The sequence below is a fragment of the Phalacrocorax aristotelis genome, chromosome 4, assembly GCF_949628215.1.
Source record: "Phalacrocorax aristotelis chromosome 4, bGulAri2.1, whole genome shotgun sequence".
Taxonomy (NCBI): Eukaryota; Metazoa; Chordata; class Aves; order Suliformes; family Phalacrocoracidae; genus Phalacrocorax; species Phalacrocorax aristotelis.
In genome coordinates this window covers 33,605,460-33,628,896 of record NC_134279.1, presented here as the reverse complement: position 1 = coordinate 33,628,896, position 23,437 = coordinate 33,605,460, and the positions used below count along the sequence as shown (strand labels likewise).

The following is a 23,437-nucleotide window of genomic DNA, read 5'->3' as shown; positions in this document are numbered from 1 at the left end:
CCAGGAAGCGGTCGTGGTCCCAAGCCTGTCGGTGTGCAGGAAGCATTTGGACAACATTCTTAGATATGTGGTTTATCTTTTAGGTTGCCCTGTGTAGAGACGGGAGTTGGACTCGATCCTCATGGGCCTCTTCCAACTCAGCATACTCTATGATTCTGTGATTGTAGCTTTTCCTGTGAAATTGCTCCTCCACTTAAATTCTGTGTGTATGCTTTATTGCCAGTCCTCCATCGAGATCAAAAGAAAGAACATTTTCAACACAGAGCAGTAACTTATTTTCATGGAGCTTTTCAACCAAAAAAACACAGCACAAACAGAAGAAAAATCCCTAAACCAAACTACAGAGAATTTCCTATTGAAATAATCACTATTTTATTCAAGGGATGAAATGGGAAATATCATAACACCTGCCACTGATCATAAAAGAGAAACTTTCTCAACTGAAACTTTAAGGGGTGGGTGTTCACTAGGAGAATGGAAAACTTGAGAAGGAATTTGGCCAGAACAACCCTCCACTTATGAAGAGAGCAATGCATCTTTAGCAATCTCCCTTTTATTTTACATACAGACAATTCAATGGACACCAAATGACAAAGCTGAGTACACAACAGAAAAGAAACAGGAGAGAAAAACCATAAAAATATATCACAGAAAGGCTTGGCAATAGAGTCCCTTATGCACTTCCCAAAGAGGAGGCGAGCACTCATGAGTATTTAGTATGATTACAGATGAGAATATTGATGGACTTCTTGTATTATGCTCGATGCTTTAAATTGGCATCATAGTGTGTAGCATACTGAATTCCTACGAAACACAATTCCTTTACCCTGCTGGCAAATGTAGCATTTAAAATCCATACAAACCCTGAAGGAAAGGTTATGTCATATGCTCCAATTTGCAATCATGAATGTTAGAACAACAATTTTCAGTACTCACTTTGACCCCAATCCTGGACTCACATTTGTTTTTAAGACTGATGCAGGATTGGGACTGCACTATCTGAAAACATAGTCCCATCACATAATGTTTCAAAGGCCAATATTACTCACTGATGAGTTCTAGTTCAGACCCTCTGCTTTCACTTCAGCTTCTTACACCCAATCTGTGTGGGCTCAAGGCTGCTAGAAACCAAGGCAAGACATCCATGCAGAACTTTAGATCAGATCTTAATTCTTACAAATTCAGCAATACACTGGAAATCTTTTTGAATCTCTGAAGTACCTACAGCTACCCTACAGACGATCTACATTTTCTCCATACCTAAAGATGATATACCTTTTCTCCATACCTAACACTTTCTTGTACAACCCTTCAGGTAACTTCTGTTATGTAGTCATCATACAGAAATAACTGCATCTATCTCTAGCATTTTAACTGGATACCTGCATTTCCCATCCGCTTTTGGGGGGATGGAGCAATCCCTCACAACATAATTAATCTCTGTTGGAATGAAACACGGTCAGATTAGCGAGGGCTTGAATGATGGAGACCACACACACAGATCATTCTTTGAGAGTGAGCTGTGAAAAAGGGTGCAAATGGATCCTCTGCTCACGCTGTGACTGGCAGACCTCAAATCTTTTACCATCCCAACCAAAGGACAGGTTGAATGCAGCAGCCCCTCTGACACCCAGCTCCAAGAGAGCAGAGAGGAAGAGACAAAACCCAGCTGGTCCTCTCCTTCCTCTTCAGCACGAGCTGTGAGAGCTGAGCGGAGACACACAGCAGGCCATAACTAAGGCTATGGCTCTACAGGAGCTGAAATTCAGGTCAACAGACAATAGCTTCTTCCAAGAGCTACCATGCTGCAAGTGTTAACACTCCACACAAATTAGCCCAGTGACAGAAAAGAATCATAGAATGTCCTGAGTTAGAAGGGACCTGCAAGGATCATCGTCTCCAACTCCTGTCCCTGCACAGGACAACACCGAAGTTCACACCATGTGTCTGAGGACACTGTCCAAGTGCTTCTTTAATAGCATCAGGCTTGGCGCTGTGACTGTCTCCCTGGGGAGCCTGTTCCAGTGCTCCACCACCCTGTGGGTGAAGAACTTTTTCCCAATATCCAACCTAAACCTCTGCAGGCACATCTTCCTGCCATTCCCTTGGGTCCTATCATTGGTCACCAGAGAGAAAAGATCAGCGCCTGCCCCTCCTGTCCCCTTGTGAGGAAGCTGTAGACCGCGATGAGGTCTCCTCTCAGCCTCCTCTTCTCCAGACTGAAAAAAACAAGTGACTTTAGCTGTTCCTCGTATGGTTTCCCCTCTAAACACTTCACCAACTTTATGGCCCTTCTCTGGACGCTCTCTAGTAGCTTTATATCCTTAATGTACTGTGGTGCCAAAACTGCACACAGCACTCGAGGTGAGGCCGCACCAGTGTAGAGCAGAGTGGGACAATCCCCTCCCTCGACAGGCACAATACAGTGCTTGATGCACCCCAGGACATGGTTGGCCCTCTTGGCTGCCAGGACACGCTGTTGGCTCATGTTCAACTTGCCACAACCAGAACCCCCAGGTCCCTCTCTGCAGAGCTGCTCTCTAGCCTCTCGTTCCCCAGTCTGTATGTACATCCAGGGTTGCCGTGCCCCAGGTACAAAATCCAGCACTTGCTTTTGTTAAACTTCATACGGGTGGTGATTGCCCAGATCTCCAGTCTGTCTAGATAAGATGACAACTATTTATGTTCCTATACCTTTGTGCTCCTTGTTCTTCAAGGGCTGTATTCCTCTGTATACTTGACCTTTGTCTTCCATCACAATAAATCTGAACAATCCAAGTTGGAAGAAATCAGTGCACTAATCTCCAACCATCATATTTTCCTTTTCTGAGCTGTCTGAACTTGCCCTTTACATTTTTGTATATCTCATATCACACTTCATTATAAGGAATGCAAATAGCCGTTTTCTACCCTCTTATTAATTGGAAATACAGAAAGCACAAGATAACCTTTAATTAGAAAAGCACCAGTACGGTTTGTCAAACAGCAAGTAAGGAAGCAGGGGAAGTAGTGGCTAAGATAAAAGTAATAAGGGTTGAAAGTTTAGGAGATAAGATAAATTACTGAGAACATGACATAGAACGAGATTAAGAGAATTAAAATGAAGTCTAAATGTCTGGAAAGTGGCCCGACCGTGAGAGTTATTCAATTGTTAAACAGCTTCAGTTATGAAGTAGGAGACACTATGTTTAAATAGCTCAAACGTCACTAAAAATACCTTGCAGAAAGCAATCCTTCACTATCAGCAGGTGGGCTTTATCTTCTCTGACACCGTGCATTAACTACACAGACTCCGATGCTGATTTTAGACATGAGTGTGAACTTCTGACAGAAAAATCTCAGATCTTCCTGCTTCAGCAGTGTAATTGCTGACAAGCTGGATGCTAAGCCTTCTTTCCTTGTTCCAGAGAAACACCCCATACACTGCTCTGAACAAACGATGCAAAGCGAGAAGCATTCGCTTCAACCACCTGCTGGTATTTAATTTCTGCAGCGAGTCTCTCTAGGGGCTGCCTGTAGCCAGTAGTAACACAGCCCTTGCCAAGCAGGCTTCAGACACAGCCTTACTCCAGAGCTCTGAATTGCATTCTGAGGATCTCTGGCTGCTTGGCCAACCAGCTGGCTAAGTCCAATGCCTAAAGTTCAGTGCTGCAAGGTTTTTCCTCCTCCTATCAAATCTTTGTTGATACAGATGGTCACAGTTCCAGCAAATTAAGACTGCATCCATTAACACGTGTTTGATCTGTTGCTCACAATCTTTGTGTCCGGACCACAATCCTGAACTACCTTGAAAAGATCAAGATCTGATGAAACACATAGCTGAATTACTAGATGGTGAAACTTAGTTTAAATAAAAATCTACATCCATAATACTGACATATTTCAGTCCTCTAAAAAACACATTATCAATTTGTCAAGTATAAAACCTTGCTTTCATTGCTGCTTTTCCTACATGGGCATTTATTTCAATGTGTGTCACAACTGCAGGGCTGGCTCTGTTCATATACAGCCACAAGAGCCCTTGTGTTTTCATCTCCAGTGAACTCTGCCTTTCTCAGCCTTCTGCAATGGAATGATGTGATTCTGCCCCTCTTACACACAGGCCCTATACGTTACAAAAACTATTAAGTCTCTTCTATGTCATCTTAGGAGCACAGATCAGTTGAAGAAACAACTGTGCAGCTTTTAAGTATGGTTTGGTTTAATCTTAGGAATGCCAACTGCAATTTCAAACTGCAACTCTTTGCATTCTACACCAATAGTATTCAGAGCTAATTTTTAAACTTTCCTGAACAAAGTGATGAGTAAATTAAAAATTATTCTAATAACCACTTGGGAGTTTGAGTCATAGAGATTTAGCCATTGGACTCAGATTCTTCTAATTTATTTTGTTTGTTCTTAACTCCACTAATACATTTAGACAGAAATTCCCAAACTGCCTATACAAATGTAATCTTCAAAAATTCTTTTGCTTTTCCTTGTCAGAAGTTTACAGTATTGTGCTTCCACTAACTCTCATATCCATGCGTTCCCACACATACTGCTGTCTTGAGTTTTCTTTCTTTTGGAGAGGAAGACAATTCTTTTCAAAATATGCTTTATCTTTTTGTATTAACACAGTGAATGCTTTAATCCTGACATATTCACCTTCATCATCCACGAGCAACACCTTAAGACGAGGCAGTGGTGTAGTCACAAGGACAAGCTTTGGTTTAAATGTCTCACCTCTGTGTGTTCTTCCCCTAACCAATGGAAAAAAGATATGCTTCTTTAAAAAGGGAGTAGGCAGCATCTAGCCTAGGTATGTGGAACTGGCTCAATACATTACAAGGAACCTAATTTCTGTTTTCTCTCTTTAAAGTGGTCTACTTCTTTCCACTGGCTACAGAGGAAGCCTAGGGAGACAGTCTCATTAGGCAATTAATCTAATCTAAGACTCATTAGGCAACTCAGTATTATTCCAGAGTGAAATTTTAAAAGGATCAGTACAAATCTGACATTTGCTATAAGGAACCCACTTGTTTCTTTTCGCTGATCTCATGCATCTTTCAAGACCAATGACTGAACTAAACTCCGTACGTGTCTCCCATGTCTTAGATCTTGGATGCCAGCCAGCGGGTGTATTACAGACAAGACCAGAGTGAAGATGCTAATGGTGCACTGCATCACAGCAGTGACTCAACAGAAACATTCTCACTCAGTGTGTTCTTGCACCTGGAAATAACTCTTCTTGCTACCACTGCAAGCTCCACTAGCATGTACAACATGTTGTCTTCACCACAAGTGCCAAGGAACTGCGCCCAGTGAAAGAAACTAGTAAAACTAGGGAGTTCAGTAAGAAGTCTGAAGAGGCTTCCGCTGGCTTCCACTCCATAACCTCCAGACCAGTTTCTGAATATGCTAGAAGGATAAAGAGCCCAGAATCATCAGCAACTTGAAGACAGACACCAGATCACAAGGCCAAATTTGCAGAGAGCATGCCATATCCATCTCCAGAAATTATACAGCACCCAGGTGCTGCATAGGAGTCCTTCTCCCCACGTACCCCTTCTCAAATCCATCTGCAGAAAAGCATTTATATTATCTGATGGCAAAGGAAGAAAGCTGTATGAGCACAAGCCTCCTTGCACTTCTACAGTCTGAAGGCCTTTCATTGATATACTCCTGCTCTGTTGTCAATGCAGCAATAGAAAACTGACCAACTGTTCCGCAAAATAGCAAGAGGAGATGGGTGAGCAACTCAACTCTGATTCAGCTCAAACACTAGTTATAGCACTAAAATATATCATAAAGCCCCAGTCGTTGCCTCTGTTTGATCACCCTGACAAATTAGGGTTCTGAGCTACATTTCTGGCCATCTGCTCCAGATGTCACTCTCTGTCAATATATGTGGAAAAATGAGCGCCCCAACTTACTGAAAGCAGTTTGGTCCAAATACTGTGGCAAGATTGCAAAGGTTCATCCTGTTCTCTACATGATGTTCAGCAACCTTTATCAGGAACTGGCACAGATACTTCAGCAGGCAGTAATGAGCATCAGGCAGTTCTTTAAGGAGTTCTTTCAAGTTACTTTCCTTCTGCATGTCGTTTCTAGTGTCTAGGAAAAACAACAGAAGAAAAAACATATGTATATGGTTTCCTGCATTGCTGCCAATTTACTTCCAATGGTGAGCAAGCAGTGGGATCTAAAATTTAATCTTATTTCTGTTCAGAAGCACAGAATCCTCCAAACGCTCAATTTTCCTCAGGGAACCTGCACCGTTCTCCTGAGGCTCACCTTGGCTATCACTGGCACTGTTTCATGTTCACCTTTACGTTGTAACTGTTTTCCTGAGCAGAATCAGCAGTGGTCACAGCTAACAGCATTGGAGCATGTTTATTCCCACCCAGTACACAGCTGTATCTGCTTTGACTCCAGCTCTACCAGATTTCCTGCTCCCATGCTTCTTCTGGATGTTATCTCTGCTTCCCAAACCCCATCTCATACTCTGTTTTAGTTCCCCCTCTCGTGAAAACCTTCAAAAAGAAGAAAACAAGAACAGTAAAACAAACAGGCTCCTGAAACGCAGGTGTTGTTAGAATAACAGTACTACAGTGTTTTCTGTGGGTATATTTTTTGAAAAGCTCGATTTCGTATCAGAGTGACAACTCTGTACTGAGTCTTAGGAGAGCGGCGCTGCATAAGGAAAACAGGCTGTCCACAGCAGCGTTACACTCCATAACAAGCCAAAATTTGGCCGCCTTAGAGAGAGTAGGCTAGAGAGTAGCCTTGTTATACCATGCAGTCTTCTAGAATTTAAGTACAGACAAAAGTTCCCATACTGAGTAATATCAAAGTATGACTAAGGTAAATTTTCTTTCATGCATGTTCTTGGTGGTGGTGGGTTTTTTAAGCAAGAATTGCATGAACTTCACAGATACTGTGTTTATACCAACCCAGGCTATGAACTCAAGCTTGGCCACTCACACAGCTTCTACTGTGTTCTGCTTCTGGAATTTAGCTCAAAACCCACAAAATTCTTTGCTCCCCTCCTCCACCCCAAAAGCACTTTCCAAAAGTACTCACCAAAATCTTGGGTTTGCAATGCCAGTCAAATTACAGGACAAAACATTTCAACCAATTGATTAATTATATCCTTTTCTTCTAAGAAAGAAGAATTTCTTCTAAGAAATTAGCTCCTTCGAAAGGTCAAATATCAAATGTGCATGAAGCAGGTGAGCAAAAATCTTATTTATTTATCTCAATTATTTCTTTCAAAATTTTGTAGAGCTATACAGAATAAAAACAATGGTGACTTCACTACTATGAATCAGCTTGGTGACACTAAGAAATCTGATTTATCATTTTTATTTCTGCAGCAAAATTTCAGGGTGCTTCTGAAGACTGTGTTAAATGGAATAACAATAAGGAATTTAATTCTATTTGCACTGATCAAAGTGGACTGGACAGTCTCTGACTTGATTACTAATTATCTTCTCATGAAGTTTAAAGAAAAACAAAACACAACTAATTTCCACATAGCCAGAACATTAAAATCCACCTCCTAACACACTTCTCTTTAGATAACAAAAAAACTAGCACAGAGTATTTTCTACTATAAATTGCTTGCAGTTATGATAAGGAAAGCCAAAGCCATCTCCCAGAAAAAACCACACCTCTTCCACCACCATCACCCCACCACCTAATGAGTGAATGCCCTTGAGAACTAATTGCCTCTTTGAGCCTCTCACCCGGGCATTAGATTGACAAGTACTTTTCCATTTACTGAAGAATTTTCTATCTCTTCCAAACTAGAAAGATGCTAATAACCTCCACAAAACATTCGGAACACAGGTTTGCACTCCGACAACAAACAAAGCTATTGGCCTTGTGGTATCAGTTGTATTTGGTGGGTAGGATGTCCCTGTTCATTAACCACGATTTATTATGTGGTAAGGATCAACATCAGAGATGCTTATCGCTGGGCACAGCCAAACCTTTGTTCATTTCTGTACTTTCAAGAACAGAGACAGATATCAGATCACAAGATCTTGAGAAATTACCCTAACTGAAGGACATGGAGACACTGAACAACATGAAGCAGCAAAACCCATTTACTGGGCCATGAAATTCCTTGTCCTTGTGAAATGGGAGAAAGAAAATATGGCTTTCCTCTCTCTCCTCCTTTTCCAGTGAAAAAGCAAGGGAAGGAACTCAAGCCTTTCTCCTAATACAATCCAAAAATCAAAACTAATTTCATAATTCTCCTGCTGCTGTCTTTAGTCATGACAACCACTTGCTTGGAGCATTCCTCCTCCTTTTGTCCACCTGCTAGCCAATTTTTCTATTTGCTTCAAAGTCAATCACTAAGGTTTACTCAGCTGGTACTGACCATCAGAGAAATATTAGAGCACCTGAGCTGTTTATGCTACCATGCAGACAAGCATCAAGTGTACCAAAGCCCTAAGCTTATGCACATGCCTCATTTTGTGAGGTACAAGCTGTGCCGTGGAAGTCAAGACTACGAAGTACAGTCAGATTAAAGAGGGTGGCATGAAGCTAAGCATACGCTCCAGTCTCCGCAGCATCCTGAGATGAGATGAACGAGCTCGTCAATAATGGAAACAGCAGAGTCCCAGATTTTCAAAGGCAATTCCAGAACCTATATTTAAACCATATTTCCAGATATGCCCAGCTACCAACACACTCATGATTTTCAAGCACAGTACATGAAAGTCTTTTGAAAATTTTGCCCAATACAGCAGAGGGAAGGAGAAAGGAGTAAAGGAAGAATGAAGGCTGGGGGAAGGTACTTTCAAGGCAGAATCAAAGGCATTTGCTCTTTTATTTTGGGAGCCTACCAGAAGCCACGTGAAGCAGATGGCACCCCAGCAGAGGTCTGCGAGAAAAGCCTAGCTAGACGAGCAGCCAGGAAGAGCTTGAAACCAGGGATGAGATGGTGGTTTCTGGGCTGAGGCAGGGAACAAAACCAGCAGCCTCAGTCCATGACTAGGCTTAGCAGCCAGAGGGCACAGAACACAGCGTGACAGGCAGAGGGCCAAGGAAGCCAGCATGAGCAGTGTGGCACCTCAGAACTGAGCCAGGGAGTTGCTAATTACTGAGGGACAAGTCAAGGAGACAACTCTGTAAAAATGTTAATTAACTAGAAACAGGAGCCTCAACAGTGGAGGAGGCACAGACACATTTGCAAGGGTGTTTTCAGTCTCATTTAATTTCAGTATACACCCACGGATCACAACAAGAGGGACATATTTTCCAATGGATCATCCTATTTCTGAACCTATTGAGTTTCTCTGACATGCAACAGACATGATCTAATATCCCATTTCATCCCTCTTCACGCTACTCCTTCCTCCTGCAGAGCATGCTGCCTAAACACCACTAAAGGTATGGATGCTTGCAGACAGGTGTGAGTAACTGCTTTGCTCATGTCTCAAATGGTCTGACCCCAAACAACTCCATCCTGAAAGCACTGAAACCATATCAGCATGGTGCCATGCCCTAGTTAATTATCTCTGCCGTGAGACAAGGAAGAGAGTCCAGGGCTCAGTGTCATGCTACCACGTCTGCATAGCTTTCAGCTGCCTTGCATACTACCAGCTTGGAGAGCAGACAGAAAAGCTTGCATCTGTCTATAGCTGTCAGTGTGCCCTAAGAAGTTAATCTTCAGCACATAGGCAGCAGGTTGTACATTGCAGTACCACTGCACCCACCAGGCTGTTGGAGGAATCAAAGCATTTCTTTCCACCTCCACAATCTATGGAAAGTAGGACTCCAGTCTCTCTCTGCCAAGAAGCAATCTGCTTCAAACACGATCCTGCCTCAGAGGAAAAAGAAAAAATCATGCCTTGTTGCCATCAGTAGCAGAAATGCTGGAAGTCCTCATCATAAGAAGGTTGTCATCCCAATCCAGCTTGAGACCCCTCGCTTTGCATCATTAAGGCACTTTGCAGAGCTGTATTTATGCTTCATTCCAACATATTGGGAGCAGAGCTCTTCTTTTGCAGCTCTGCTGGGTGTCATCGTCTGTGTAAGAAATCCAGTTCCAAGAGTTCCAAGAGCATAACAAACATCATAGCATGTGGAAAACAGGAGTTATTTCTGTAGTTTGGAACTAGTCCTGATAACACCACAATGATATAAAAGCCAAAAGAAAAGGTTAAAACCATGCCACAAGATCCTGGAGAACCACAGACAACTAGTGAAGCTGATCTGCTGCACTGCTGCAGTTACTGCGGTTAAGGGGTCAGCTCTCATCTACTCATTTTCACACTCATTTATTAATTTTCACAGTCACTGTTAAGGTTGAAATTTGACCTCTAAAATCCCCAAACACAACCTATATTTTTGGTTCTGCTTGTTCATGTAACTCAAATAGCTGCTGGCTACTAAGTGTTCCCTAACTTGACCTGTTGATCCAGAAGGGAGCTGATCCTTCCCTTCTACCACCTGCCATCCCTCTCCCTGAAACTAGCAGGGCTGTTCACGGGCACCAGGCAAAACCTTGCGAGCCGTCACAGGCTATGAGCAGGGGGAGGTATGTAAGACAGAATTCATATCTAGCTGCTGCCCACTGAAAAATATAAATTCTCTAGGATGGAGCAATGTCAAGAAGCCAGAGTGATCAAATAGCATTCAACTTCATTGGAAGTACCAAAGGAAGACAGAAGCCCACATTTCACTGTACCCCCGCTGGAGGAGGGAATGCAAGAACAACAAAGAAATTCATGTCAGGGAGAAGTTTTCTGTATGCTAAAAAGTAAAAGCACAACAGCAACCTGTCTTGCTGAAAGCAAACAAACTGTGAAAGGGAGTAAGAGCTGTGCATACAGTTCCTAGTACATACAAGTATCTTAAAAGTCAATTTATATCATGGTATAAAAGATAAAGAATGAAGAGCCAGAAGGAATAAACAAGCTCAGGCAGGGATTGCTGTATGGGAGCTGCTGAGTTCTTACAGCTGAGGTTTCTGAAAGAAACTTTTACCGCTCTGTAAGCACAGCCTGTTTTGCACGGACTGGCACAGCTCTGCTCCGCAGTGAAGCCTCAGCCATAAAAGAGATTGTGATGGACATTTTTTACCCCAGGACTCCCTGCAAGGAGCAGCTGCCTTCTTATTTGTCAGGCACTCTGAGGAGACCAGCCAGCACAAGTATAACTATTATTGTGTCCCTGGCCTGCGCTTGCTACGTATATCTCCAATCAACATCCAACTTACAGAGGGAGCCTTTCTCACCTCCCACTGCCACTGCCTCTTCCAAGGGCAGAGAGAGAACATCAGGACACACCAAACAGCCTTTAGGATACGCTATGTGATGTTCTCTGGAACTGAACAGTCTTGGTGTTATGCTGAATATTTATATAAACAGCAATGTGTCAGGATTTGGGGGCAGCGTGCAGAGCTCTGTTTCACATGACATTGCACAGGCTGCAGACAGCATGCCAAACCAGCTGTGCAGACTTCCTGAACAACCAATTGATCAAGTTCTCTCTTCTTCATAAAAGGGCAGATAATTTACTCTTTGGTTTGGTAACAAAGATTGTACCTGGAATTAAAAAGTGTTACAGCTACAGGTAAAATTTGTAATTTTCAGTCCAGCTATTTTTAACTAGAGGAATCACTCCCTAACCATTTTTATAGGAAGTAAAGCAATTGTGTGGTATTCTCCGGCCAAGATCCCAGCTGTCTTAGAAAAACACTGATACCAATCCCTGAAAATATTCCAAAGGAACTCTAACATAATCACAAAAACACCATTTCCCATGCAAAGCTTCAACAGGAAAGAATACAGAGGTTGTAACAGAGCTTGTAATTGCCTTCACTGTAGACAAGCAGTGAAGTGGCTCCAGATTCAGTTATTTTTTAATAACCTGTTGGCTCAGAAACAGCTTGACCTACTTTGTTCATAGTTTACAAAAAGAACACCCTTGCATGCACCCTCTTGGTACCATTTTGCAATTAATACCCTTGTACATACTTTGATAAGTGAGTAGATAACGTCTCCAATCCTGCATAGCTGGTTGATGATTTAACTGTAAACAAAGGCCCATCTAGCACTTAAGCTAATCTGAACCCGATGAAAGTCATCGGTGCCTTTCACAGAAACTCATTTATGCTGTATTTTCTAGGGCATGAAAAAACCCTCAGCTTTCTTCAAAGCTTTACAAAAGCCTTCCCCTTGCCACAACAGCCAATCTGGTATTTTTCAAATAAGACTTTTTTTTCCTTATCAAAATTATAACGGGACTATAACTAGAGCTTATTGTGCAATACAGGAAAACTTAGCTATGAAGACACGTCACAGTTGGACTGACTTTAGCAGAACTGGGTTCATAAGTTACACCAGTAACTTTTGAAAGAAGAAAGCTTGGTGGGTAAATCTGCAAAGTAAGGATATCTCTCTCATTTCCATAGAAAAGTACGGGGGGGATTTTGCATTTCCTGTCAGAAGCAGGAATGAATGAAACTTTCCACGAAGAGCACTGTTCATAAAGTACATCAGTAGTTTCTGGTGCAATACGCCAATATGACCCTTGTAGGGACATGGATGTAGAACAGCGAAGGTGTGACTTAAACAAAATTTCCACTTAAGTGGTGATTTATGAGAAAGAACATAATTAAATACAGCTCATGAGTCAGACCTGGTGAAATCTAAAAGACCCAAAAGAAAGCACAGGTATGACCAGAAAAAAGGGACTTTCTAAAACAAATGACCTTCCTACACAACACTTCCAGGACCCTGTCCTTGGGCCCCAGACAGCTTTACTAAGTGAAGAAGGTATTTCACACAGCCCACACACAATCTGATTACAGCTAAAATGCCTGCACTCAAAGGAAGGTACAGAGCTCTTCTCCAGTGCACCCTCAACAGTTTGTACAGTCCCAAACAGGAAAAAAAGAAAAGACAGGGTCATGTTCACCTTCCTCCAGGCAATGACTAAACCTTGTCTCCACCGCAAGAAAAGCAGAAGGGAGACCTCAGGACAAGAGTGTGAGAACTTTGCACCGTCTTCCACTAGAGATGCATGTCAGGGTGCATGTTCTTCCTTTGCATCATGCATCGCATTTGCCTCCTTTACTGTAAGAGAAGTTCCCTAGTAACATTTACACACTCACTTTGCAGCTTCTTAGGAAGACAGCAAGAAGAGGCATCGATCTCCTGCACCAAGAGAAAAGAATTGCCACTGATCCACATGGTCAAGGAACAGGGCCAACTACCACCCATTCCACAGAACAACATGGACTGTCTGATACAGTTGAATTAGATTGAGAAATCATTTGACAGACAGTTGTGCAAGCTTCAACTTTCTAAAGCAGAATTAATGTGCTTTCTTATGGTTGATCCACCACTTGAAGGCGGCAGTGGTGGGAGGAAAGAAAGAAAAAACAGAGGTTGTCTATGTTGTGTGCTATGACGGTGAATAAAAGGTAAAGTCTGCTGTTACTTGCAAACTGGCTCATTTTTTGATGGGCAATCATACTATTTAGTGAGAAGTAGAAATTTACACAACGTATGCTTTGGGCCCAATAGATATTCAATTTGATTAGCAGATGAAGTTGTTATAACTTTTCAGTCCATTAGAAAGAAGTTGCCAGAAACCACCCTAGCAAAACAGAAGCAAATCTGTGTCCTAAAAAGACTGCAGCTATTGTCTAACAAGCTTGCTCAAAGAAACCAGCTGACCATTTCAGTTTATATTCAGCAGATATAACTGGACTAGAAAATCATAAATAGTCCAGACTTTACCAAACACATAAGAAGCAATTTTCTGGCTCTTGTAACAGAATTGCACATCTGTGAGCATAGTGGGAGCAGGTGAGAGCTAAAGTCAAAGGAAATGCAGAACAAGGTAGGTAAACTAAGAAACAGAGAGTATCAGTTATGGTCACTGCATAGCCAATTATCTAGAAAGAACGCACACTGAAGGACGGAGGTTTTACCTCTTACTTACCCTGGTAAAGCTGAATGAACCTGGGATGTAAGGCAGAGGTGATAATCCCATCTGGCAACTCTCTCAAAAATAATTTCAACAGGCTGGCTGCTGAGTACACATCACCATCTTTAACAAGTTCCACCTCTTCTCCACGCTCGTACTGCAGACGCAGCTGTTCTACCATTTTCATGCTGCCGTTTACCCTGAAGAGGCCTTCCTGTGTCATACCTGTAATTACATATTGCATATGAGATTGATCTGAACTAAGACATCCCAGTGATATGATGAAATAGATATTCTAGTGTGAATACACTTGTAGTAATACAAAGGAGGGCAATTAATACAGCACAGTTAAAAAAGAAATACTGGTTTCCCACCAGAAGCCCCCTCTAGTCAGGTAATTGGATTAGGATGATCAATAAATACTAACAACCAGATCTTGAGGCCTCGGATACTCTCTGAGAACCCACAAAATTGAGTGACATTGCTGTAACCTCAAACCATGCAGAAATCAATCAAGACAGCCACTTTTTGTATTGGTATACTTCAACAGAAAAGAATCCAGATTCTACAAACCAGTTCTGTTGTTTCACTTTCACAAGTAGCCCATTACCTTGAGCGGGACTCTGCCAAATTCACATATGTGACCACTTCCAGCTTCACGTTTTAGGGTAACAGATTCTTACAGTGACCATCACGAAGCAAAAACATCTGAATATGTGCTGATTGCAGCAGTAACTCCATAATGAGCACCACAACTTTACAATAGCAGAAAATCTCAGTGAGCAATGTGTATTTCGGACAGCATGAAGCCCAAAGTATTTCACAATGAAAAAGAAGAGATATTAATCACTTCAGGCCTGAGACCCCACATCCAGTGAAGGAGATGCAGAAAGAAGGAGGTTTCCACGGAGGAAGCCAGATGAATCATACTGTATTAGACACCACTTTCTAGGCATATGCTGAGATTCAAAACTTTCAGTGAAGTGCCTAAAACTGAACTCAAATCAATTTTTCTCTTGAACATTTTTCCAACAAAAATTCTGCCTTCTCTAATACTGCGTCTATAGGCCTACTTATTCTTCTTCAGAAGCATAACACTGAAAGGATCAAAATATATATGGTTTTCATCAGTTCAGAGTAGACATCATGAAATAGCAGTCTGACAGAATGCTTCCAGTCCAAGAAATCAATACTGATGCAGCAGAGTCTGTAGAGAAATAATCTCTTTTATTGGACCAGAAGACAGACTGATCTAGTAAGGGAAAAAATATGGACAAGCACTTAAGCATTTCACTTGACTAATTTAAGATACTGCTTAGAGATCTACTCCTGTATTCACAACAAAACACATTCTTATGTGGCATGCTATACTGCCATCTTGGGGGCAGCACAAAGCACCACCACATCTCAGTAATTTTAATTTCTACAGCACTAAGCGAGCAAAGGACACAGTCTTCACACAAATAAAACTCCCTTTCCTCTTCCTCAGTCATTATGGAAATAAAGAGAGGCTAGAACATACTGGTAACACTAATCAGATACTACTAAATTCAGCATAGGAAAATGTGGCTTCACCTATAAACTTGAAAATAGGCAGCTTAATGCAAACTTAGTTCAAGGACATAGCTGCCCAACAGTCAGCTCAGCTTTTTCAAATGGGTAGTCAGCTCCTCACAAGCTAGAAGAGAGACTCTGAAATGGTCTGGCTTTAAAAAGCCCTACAATGTCTACTAGAACATCTTTGCAGAACAGGAACTGTAAGACAATACTGAGCAAACAGTAATGATGATTCACAGAACACTCTGCCTCCAAACAGTTTGAATTCATACCTGGCCTCTGTTAAAAATGTCTTCACAGTTAACTTCACCATTAATTCACAAAAATCTTAGGCAAGCACAGGAAATCCATTTCAAGACCTTTCCACGTAAGAGGGCATCTTTGAGATCTTGCTTGCACTTTTGAGAAAGAGAATGGATTGTATCTTTATCAGGGCTGAAAAATCACCTTGGCATTCAGAAGCGTAGCTAATCTTGCTGTAAAGTAGAGGACTTGGCTTGTTAGTTCATATCTGGGACACAGTCATGTGGGATTCAGACCTTTTTATGGAACACAGAGCAAAACCCACATCTTGCAGTCAAGAGTGTTTGTAAGGTTCTGGTTTTGATTAAACCCTAAATAAGGCAAAAACTTCCATCCTTGCTCTTTCAGTGTTCTGGCAGACCACTTCAAGACAAGTTGAAGTAGATCAAGCAAGATGCTGCTGTGTAAAGGTAGGATCATGTTGTAAATTTGCACTGTACCTTAATCCAAGCTAACTTTCAAGCCATGTTTACATAGAATAGAACAACAGAATTGCTTAGGTTGGAAAAGACACTTAAAATCAAGTCCAACTGTTAACCTAACACTGCCAAGTCCACCACTAAACCACATCCCTAAGCACCGTATCTACATAGGTTTTAAATACCTCCAGGGACAGTGACTCAACCACATCCCTAAGCACCGTATCTACATAGGTTTTAAATACCTCCAGGGACAGTGACTCAACCACATCCCTGGGCAGCCTGTTCCAATGTCTGACCCCTCTTTCAGTAAAGAAATTTTTCCTAATATCCAACCTAAACCTCCGCTGGTGCAACTTGAGGCCATCTCCTCTTGTCCTATCGCTTGTTACTTGGGAGAAGAGACCGACACCTACCTCGCTACAACCTCCTTTCAGGTAGTTGTAGAGAGCGAGAAGGTCTCCCCTCAGACTCCTCTTCTCCAGGTTAAACAGCCGCAGTTCCCTCAGCCGCCCCACAGAAGACTTGTGCTCTAGACCCTTCACCGGCTTCATTGCCCTTCTCTGGACACGCTCCAGCACCTCAATGTCTTTCTTACAGTGAGGGGCCCGAAACTCAATGCGGTATTCCAGGTGCGGCCTCACCAGTGCCGAGTACAGGGGCTCGATCACTACTCCTGCTGGCCATGCTCGTTCTGATACAAGCCAGGGCAATGTTGGCCTTCTCGGCGACCTGGGCACACTGCTGGCTCATATTCAGCTGGCTGTCAACTGGCACCCCCAGGCCCTTTTCTGCCGGGCAGCTTTCCAGCCACCCTTCCCCAAGCCTGGAGCGTTGCATGGCATTGTTGCGACCCAAGCGCGGGACCCGACACTGAGCCTTGTTGAACCTCATACAACTGGGCTCAGCCCATCGATCCAGCCTGTCCAGGTCCCTCTGCACAGCCTTCCTACCCTCAAGCAGATCAACACTCCCACCCAACTTGGTGTCACCTGCAAACTTACTGAGGGTGCACTCGATCCTACCGCCCAGATCATTGATAAAAATATTAAACAGAACTGGCCCCGCTACTGAGCCTGGGGAGCAGCACTTATGATCGGCCGCCAACTGGATTTAACTCCATCCACCACAGCTCTTTGGGCCCAGCCATCCAGCCATTTTTTTTACCCAGTGAAGAGTGCACCCGTCCATGCAACAAGCAGCCAGTTGCTGCAGAGGAATGCTGTGGGAAATGGTGCCACAGGCTTTACTAAAGTCTAGTTAGACAACATCCACAGCCTTTCCCTCGTCTCCTAAGTGGGTCACCTTGTCATAGAAGGAGGCCACGTTAGTCAAGCAGGACCTGCCGTTCATGGCCCCTTGCTGACTGGGCCTCATCGCCTGGTTGTCCTGTACGTGCTGCGTGATGGCACTCACTATGATCTGCTCCATAACCTTCCCTGGCAGTAAGGTCGGGCTGACAGGCCTGTAGTTTCCCAGATCCTCCTTCCGGCCTTTCTTGTAGTTGGGTGACACGTTTGCTAACCTCCAGTCAACTGGGACCTCCCCAGTTAGCCAGGACTGCTGATAAATGATGGAAAGTGCCTTGGTGAGCACGTTCACCAGCTCCCTTGGTCCCCTTGGGTGGGTCCTATCTGGCCCCATAGACTTGTTGGTGTCCAAGTGGTCCAGCAGGTTGCTAACCATTTCCCTTTGGATTATGGGGGCTTCCTTCTGCTCCCCATCCCTGCCTTCCAGCTCAGGGGGCTGGGTACCCAGAGAACACCTGCCTTACTCTTAAAGGCTGAGGCAAAGAAGGCATTAAGTACCTCAGCCTTTTCCTCATCCTTTGTCACTCTGTTTCCCCCTGCACCCAATAAAGGATGGAGGTTCTCCTTGGCCCTCCTTTTGTTGCTCACGTATTTATAGAATTCATTTTTATTGTCTTTTACAGCAGTAGCCAGATTAAGTTGTAGCTGGGCTTTGGCCCTTCTACTTTTCTTCCTGCATAACCTCACAACATCCTTGTAGTCCTCCTGAGTGGCCTGCCCCTTCTGCCAAAGGACATAAACTCTCTGGGTTTTTTTCCTGAGTTCCAGCCAAAGCTCTCTGTTCCACCAGACCGGTCTTCTCCCTCGCCGGCTTGTCTTTCAGCACACAGGGACGGCCTGCTCTGGTGCCTTTCGGAGCTGCTCCTTGAAGAATGTCCAGCCTTCCTGGCCCCCCTTGCTCTTCAGGCCTGCCTCCCAAGGGACTCTGTCAACCAGGCCCCTAAGCAGGCCCAAGTCTGCCCTCTGGAAGCCCAAGGTGGCAGTTCTGCTGGCCCCCCCTTCCTTACTTCTCCAAGAATCAACAACTGCATCATTTCGTGATCACTGTGCCCAAGACGGCCTCCAGCCATCACATCCCCCACAAGTCCTTCTCTGTTCATGAACAACGGGTCCAGCGGGGCGCTTGCCCTAGTCGGCTCCTTCACCAGCCGTGTCAGGAAGTTATCATCTTCCACACACTCCAGGAGCCTTCCTAGACTGTTCCCTCTCTGCTGTGTAGTATTTGCAGCAGACATGTGGTAAGTTGAAGTCCCCTACAAGAAGAATCTATCAGCTTCTAAGGGTCTATCAAGATACAGACATAGAATCTAAGGCTCTGCAACTGGATTATCATTACTGATTAGCTAAAAGAATAACCTTAGGGTAAAATCAGATGGAGCTTCTTAGAAGATGAAATTACCTCCATAAAATGTTTTCCATTGCTGAATAACTGCCACAGAATACATCTGTGCACCAATGATGCTCTAGATTTCAACAACAGGAACTAAAGTCATATTAAAATGAATGCAAAGAGAAGCTAAGAACTGGACACCTACTTCCTTGAGGGGATTAATAATAACTGGAGTTTATCTGAAAAGCTGTAAGAACATGTATTCCTATTCAGTAATGTTTTCTGATGGGGGTGTGTGTGTGCACTTGATTATCTCTATATGGATTCTTATATCTTCTTACTCTCAGAAAGTGATAAAGACAAATGTTTTGCAACTAGAAAATGATATAAACCTTCACAAATGAAATACATTTAATTTATAAACTGAGCAGCTTGTTTATAAGAGTTTGCTGCCTCATAACACCATAGTTTACCTTTATAAGCATCCTATGAAAAAGAAAGTTCAGCATCAAGGCAGAAAAAAAAATAAGCAGCAAACTACACATAGTAATATTCTTTGCCTGCGGTTAGTCCCACAACCTTATTTAGCCCCTGTAACATAAAAACAGATAGATCCCTCCCTTTGAAGAGTCTTACACAGAGAGTGCTACAAAGCAGAAGTGACTCCATTAAGCTTACCATGCTGGGTGAGGTACTCGACTATGTTCCACACAACTATTGGGATGCCATTTTTGCTCAGTCCCTGCTGCTGGAGCTCCAGCAGACTCACACCAAACACCTTTGGACAGGTCGTGTCCCTCTGCTTGTTCAGTGGAAGAGCGGCTATCTTTTTCATGTCCTCCTTCAATTTCACAGCCGATTTGCCTTGCTTAAAGGAGCAGAGGAAACAGAGTGCATTAGTCCCATTTGCTGCAGGTTATATAGGCACAACATAAACACATCCATCAAAACTGGCTCCAGGATAAGGTTTTGGTGTTACTTCCTTTTAATCCACAGGAAAATCTCTGTGAAATAGGAAAATAAAAATGAACAGAGAAAAAACTAGAAGAGTAACAAACAGGAGAAGAGTTTAAGTAGTCTGTAGTTAAGATAAGGGAGAAAGACACGCTTTTGTATGCAAGCTTGTTACTAGACTAACGAGTAATTCGGAATCACAGAGACTGCTGTTGTAACTCATGCAGTTCACACGGGTTACAAAAGCCACTGGACATACATAAACACAAAAACTCCCAATACACCATCATCTAACAGGATGTCTGTCAGAGTCTGGGAGAGTACCCTGGGGAAGGTTCACTGCACCCTTCTTCCAGACGCTGTTCCCTAGGGATTAATTTTGGCCACTGTTAGGGGAGATGGATCCTTATGAAAGATTTTATGCTATGTTTAGTATATGCTAAGTCCGAAATTTAATTACTGAGCTTTTAAGGTTAGAAAGGGACTGTGTAATTCATCAGACATAATAAGGGGGGTGGATAAACCACCCCACAATAAACTCTTAATTGCGTATATCTCATAGATTCTTCTGGAGGCACAATATTCTCACAAGTTTTGAGTTGCAGTGACAGAGAAAACATAAGAGCATAGCCAATAAAACCCAAGGGAATAACGTAATATAGGATTAATGTATAGAATCAGTAATAGGCAGAAATATAAATCAGCACACAGTATTGCACATTTGGAAAGACAGCTCAAGGCAGAGCAGCAGCATCACCTACCACAGTTGCGATCTCCATGCACACCTAAGCATTATTTGATTAATACAGACAACACGGTACAACTCGGCAAATCTCACTCAAAAAAACCCCTAAGTTTTTCTGTTGATGAATGTCCTCATGTTTCAGACATCACGCTGCAGGAACCAGGGGCCACTGCTACCATGGAGTTCAATCTGTGTAAGAAGTCCACTGCTAGTGTGATGCTTAAAACTGAACTTATTCCTACTGTGTTTTATTAACAAACAGGTAGGAAAAAACTTACACATAGAGAACATTGTACAGTAACATAAAGAAGTGCTCAGACTCTAGCCTAGGTCTTGGTGCATTAAGACAGACTTTAGCAAGACATACATCTTTTACATGCGTCAGTGTTTGAATTGAAATTTGACTGACTTAAAGAGAGATGTTCCCATTCAGGGTTAAATGAATAATATATTATTTTTTCACTCCAGGCAGACACATGCCAAGGCAAAAATCATGTAGCCTGTGTTACGTTCAGAAGACCGCAAAAATCCTTTGAGCAGTTTCTGAGCAGCTGGGATATTCAGAGAGCTTTTCCAATTAAGGCCTCAAATCAGCCTCACAGTCTTGCTCAGTTACAAGGTTTCCAGCCTGTTTCCATTTCAGCATTTGAAAACCTGAGTCATGGAGCTGGATTTACTTGGGGAAATTCAAAATTTAAATTTGCAAGAAAACCAAGATACATTTCCCATGTCCACAGAAACAGCAGAGGAAATTTTTGAGCTTGTTTCAGAATTTAGAGAGGATGCGTTAACACGGAACAAAACATTACATGTAGTTCTCCAAAATACACATCTAACCAAAATCAAAATGAAATCATCGAAACAAAGACTTCAATGTTATATCATCTTACACATGGAAGGCCTGATTTTACACAGGGAATATTTCTCCAAATATTAATGCAACTATTACTGATCGCCAAGACTGGAAAAAGCAACTACTTCATCTCTGCAGGATACCGCCGCAACGTGCCGCCCAGACAACGCGACTGGAGTTGAGAAAAGCTATTTATATGCCACAAGGACACACTTTTTCAGCTCATCCAACAACCTAAACACTGGGAACGATGCAGCGCAGTTGCTCGCTGGCATTTTTTAAAAAATGGGAAGAAAACAAAAAAAAACAAAAAGCATGGAATCGCCTTTATCAGTCAGCATTCACCTCTCCCGAGGGAGCGGCCGCTGCCGAGAGGGAGCAGGAGAGCGCGCGGGACGAGGAGGCGGCGGCGGGCCCGGGCCGGCCTCTTCCCGCCGCCCGGCGACGGACCCCGGCGGCGGCAACCCGCAACTAGCCGCCCCCCGCTCCCCACCGCGCTCCGCAGCCGCTGGCCCGCCAGCGCCGCCCCGCTCCCCGGCCCGGCCGCCCAGCCCCTACTCACGCCTATGGCCAGCGCCCCGGCCCCCATGCCGGCCGGCGGCTGGGCCGGCTCCCGCAGCCCGCCCTGGGCATCCGCCTCCGCCGGGCTCGGCGGCCCCCTCAAGGCGGGAGGCCGGGCCCCACGGTGCCGCCCGCCCCACCGGCCCGCCCCCGCGGCCTGCGAGGGGAGCGGGGCCTGCTCCGCCCGCGGCGGGCTCTGCCGGGAGGGCTCTCCCTCACTAAGGCTTCCCGGGTCGTGGCGGCCTAGGGGCAGCCCTCCCCACCCCCCCCACCCCCGCCCCGGCACCTCTGCGACCCCCGGCTAGGCAGCTGCTGCTCGCTGCCGAGCGGCTGTGTGAGCGTCTGGGCTCGGTTAGAACCGGGCCGCCACGAAACCCACGTTTAGCCAAGTAACATTAGCGGGGCTGCGGGGAAAATTGCAAGCGAGTGTTGCTCTCGCACCCTCAAAGGTTAACAGAGCCGGCCAGCATGGCCTGGAGTGAAGTCAGCGAAGCAAAGCAATCCCCTGTGCCAAGGAAGCCTCCGACGGCACGGCCTGACGTGCCAGGGCCTAGCAGTGTGGGACGCAGTGCAATATTTAGCCTGAATTTAGAAAGCATGAAGCAGTATAGACATAATCCCCCAGTGATTTTCCATCGAGAGATAAGTTGGTGAAACAAGAGAAAGGTTAAAGCGAAAAGGAGATGGCGGGGGGTACACCCCTCAGAGGTAGCGCCTGCCAGCAGTCACGTCATGGCAGCGGCTGGAAGAGGAATTCATTCCCCCAGCTCCCTGCTCCCAGTCACCGCAGGCTGGAAGCAGAGCTTGTCATAGAAATTTAAAGCACATTGCAAAACAGAACTGTGGAGTTGTGGTGTTTCAAATGTTTCACCCTTTCTTGTGGAAGAAAAGCATGTACACGCATGTTTATTTTGGTGTCTGCTCAGATGCAAGGGTTGCTCAGCAGTACTTTGGCATCGGGGTAGAAGCAAAGGTCTTTGGAAAGTGCCTCTCAGAAGTACCTGCCTCTGGTACAGGGACAAAAGAAAGTCTGTCCAAGTAGAGAAAAAGGGAGGAAGAAGAGCATTTTATCAAGCTCTCCATCAGAGGGAAAATGCTACCTGCAGATTTGAGTTTTCATTCATAATTTATTTTGTATTAAGTAGTGCAATGAGAATATCCTTCATACTCAGTTTTTGTTTTCCTCTCTGATCCAGTCTAACTCCAACTACCTTCCCAGTTTGTGAGAGTTAGACTGTGGCATTAGCACTTCCTTTTAAGTCCACTATGGGACTCTCAAAGTGAGCTGATGTAACATCTTCCTCCTCCTCCTCTATCCCCCTCTTTACTGTAAGCCTCTAACGTGCTTTTCACATAAATCATGCACAGCTTTCTTCTTCTTAGTCCTAATTGCAGCTTCACAGTAAAACCCAATGGTATGCTTCAAACTGTAATCTGGAGAGTGAACAACGGGAAATTGCAACTCCC

The 23,437-nt window shown here is 43.9% G+C and overlaps 1 protein-coding gene across 10 annotated transcripts in view; it reads right to left on the bottom strand.

The window, feature by feature from the left end:
• Positions 1-22,089, bottom strand: part of FAM13A (family with sequence similarity 13 member A) — a 134,278-nt gene extending 112,189 nt beyond the window's left edge. For 7 of the 10 annotated variants that reach the window (XM_075090858.1, XM_075090859.1, XM_075090860.1 and 4 more), the window contains exons 1-4: positions 21,972-22,081; positions 19,536-19,725; positions 13,954-14,163; positions 5,916-6,096 (exon numbers count right to left, since the gene is read on the bottom strand). In XM_075090858.1, coding sequence (XP_074946959.1) covers positions 5,916-6,096; positions 13,954-14,163; positions 19,536-19,725; positions 21,972-21,998 — 608 coding nt within the window. In that variant the 5' untranslated portion in view covers positions 21,999-22,081. Of the gene's footprint in view, positions 1-5,915; positions 6,097-13,953; positions 14,164-19,535; positions 19,726-21,971 lie in introns of those variants that run through there. The other 3 variants (XM_075090865.1, XM_075090862.1, XM_075090868.1) reach the window with 3 other exon arrangements.
• Between the last annotated feature and the right edge of the window lie 1,348 nt (positions 22,090-23,437).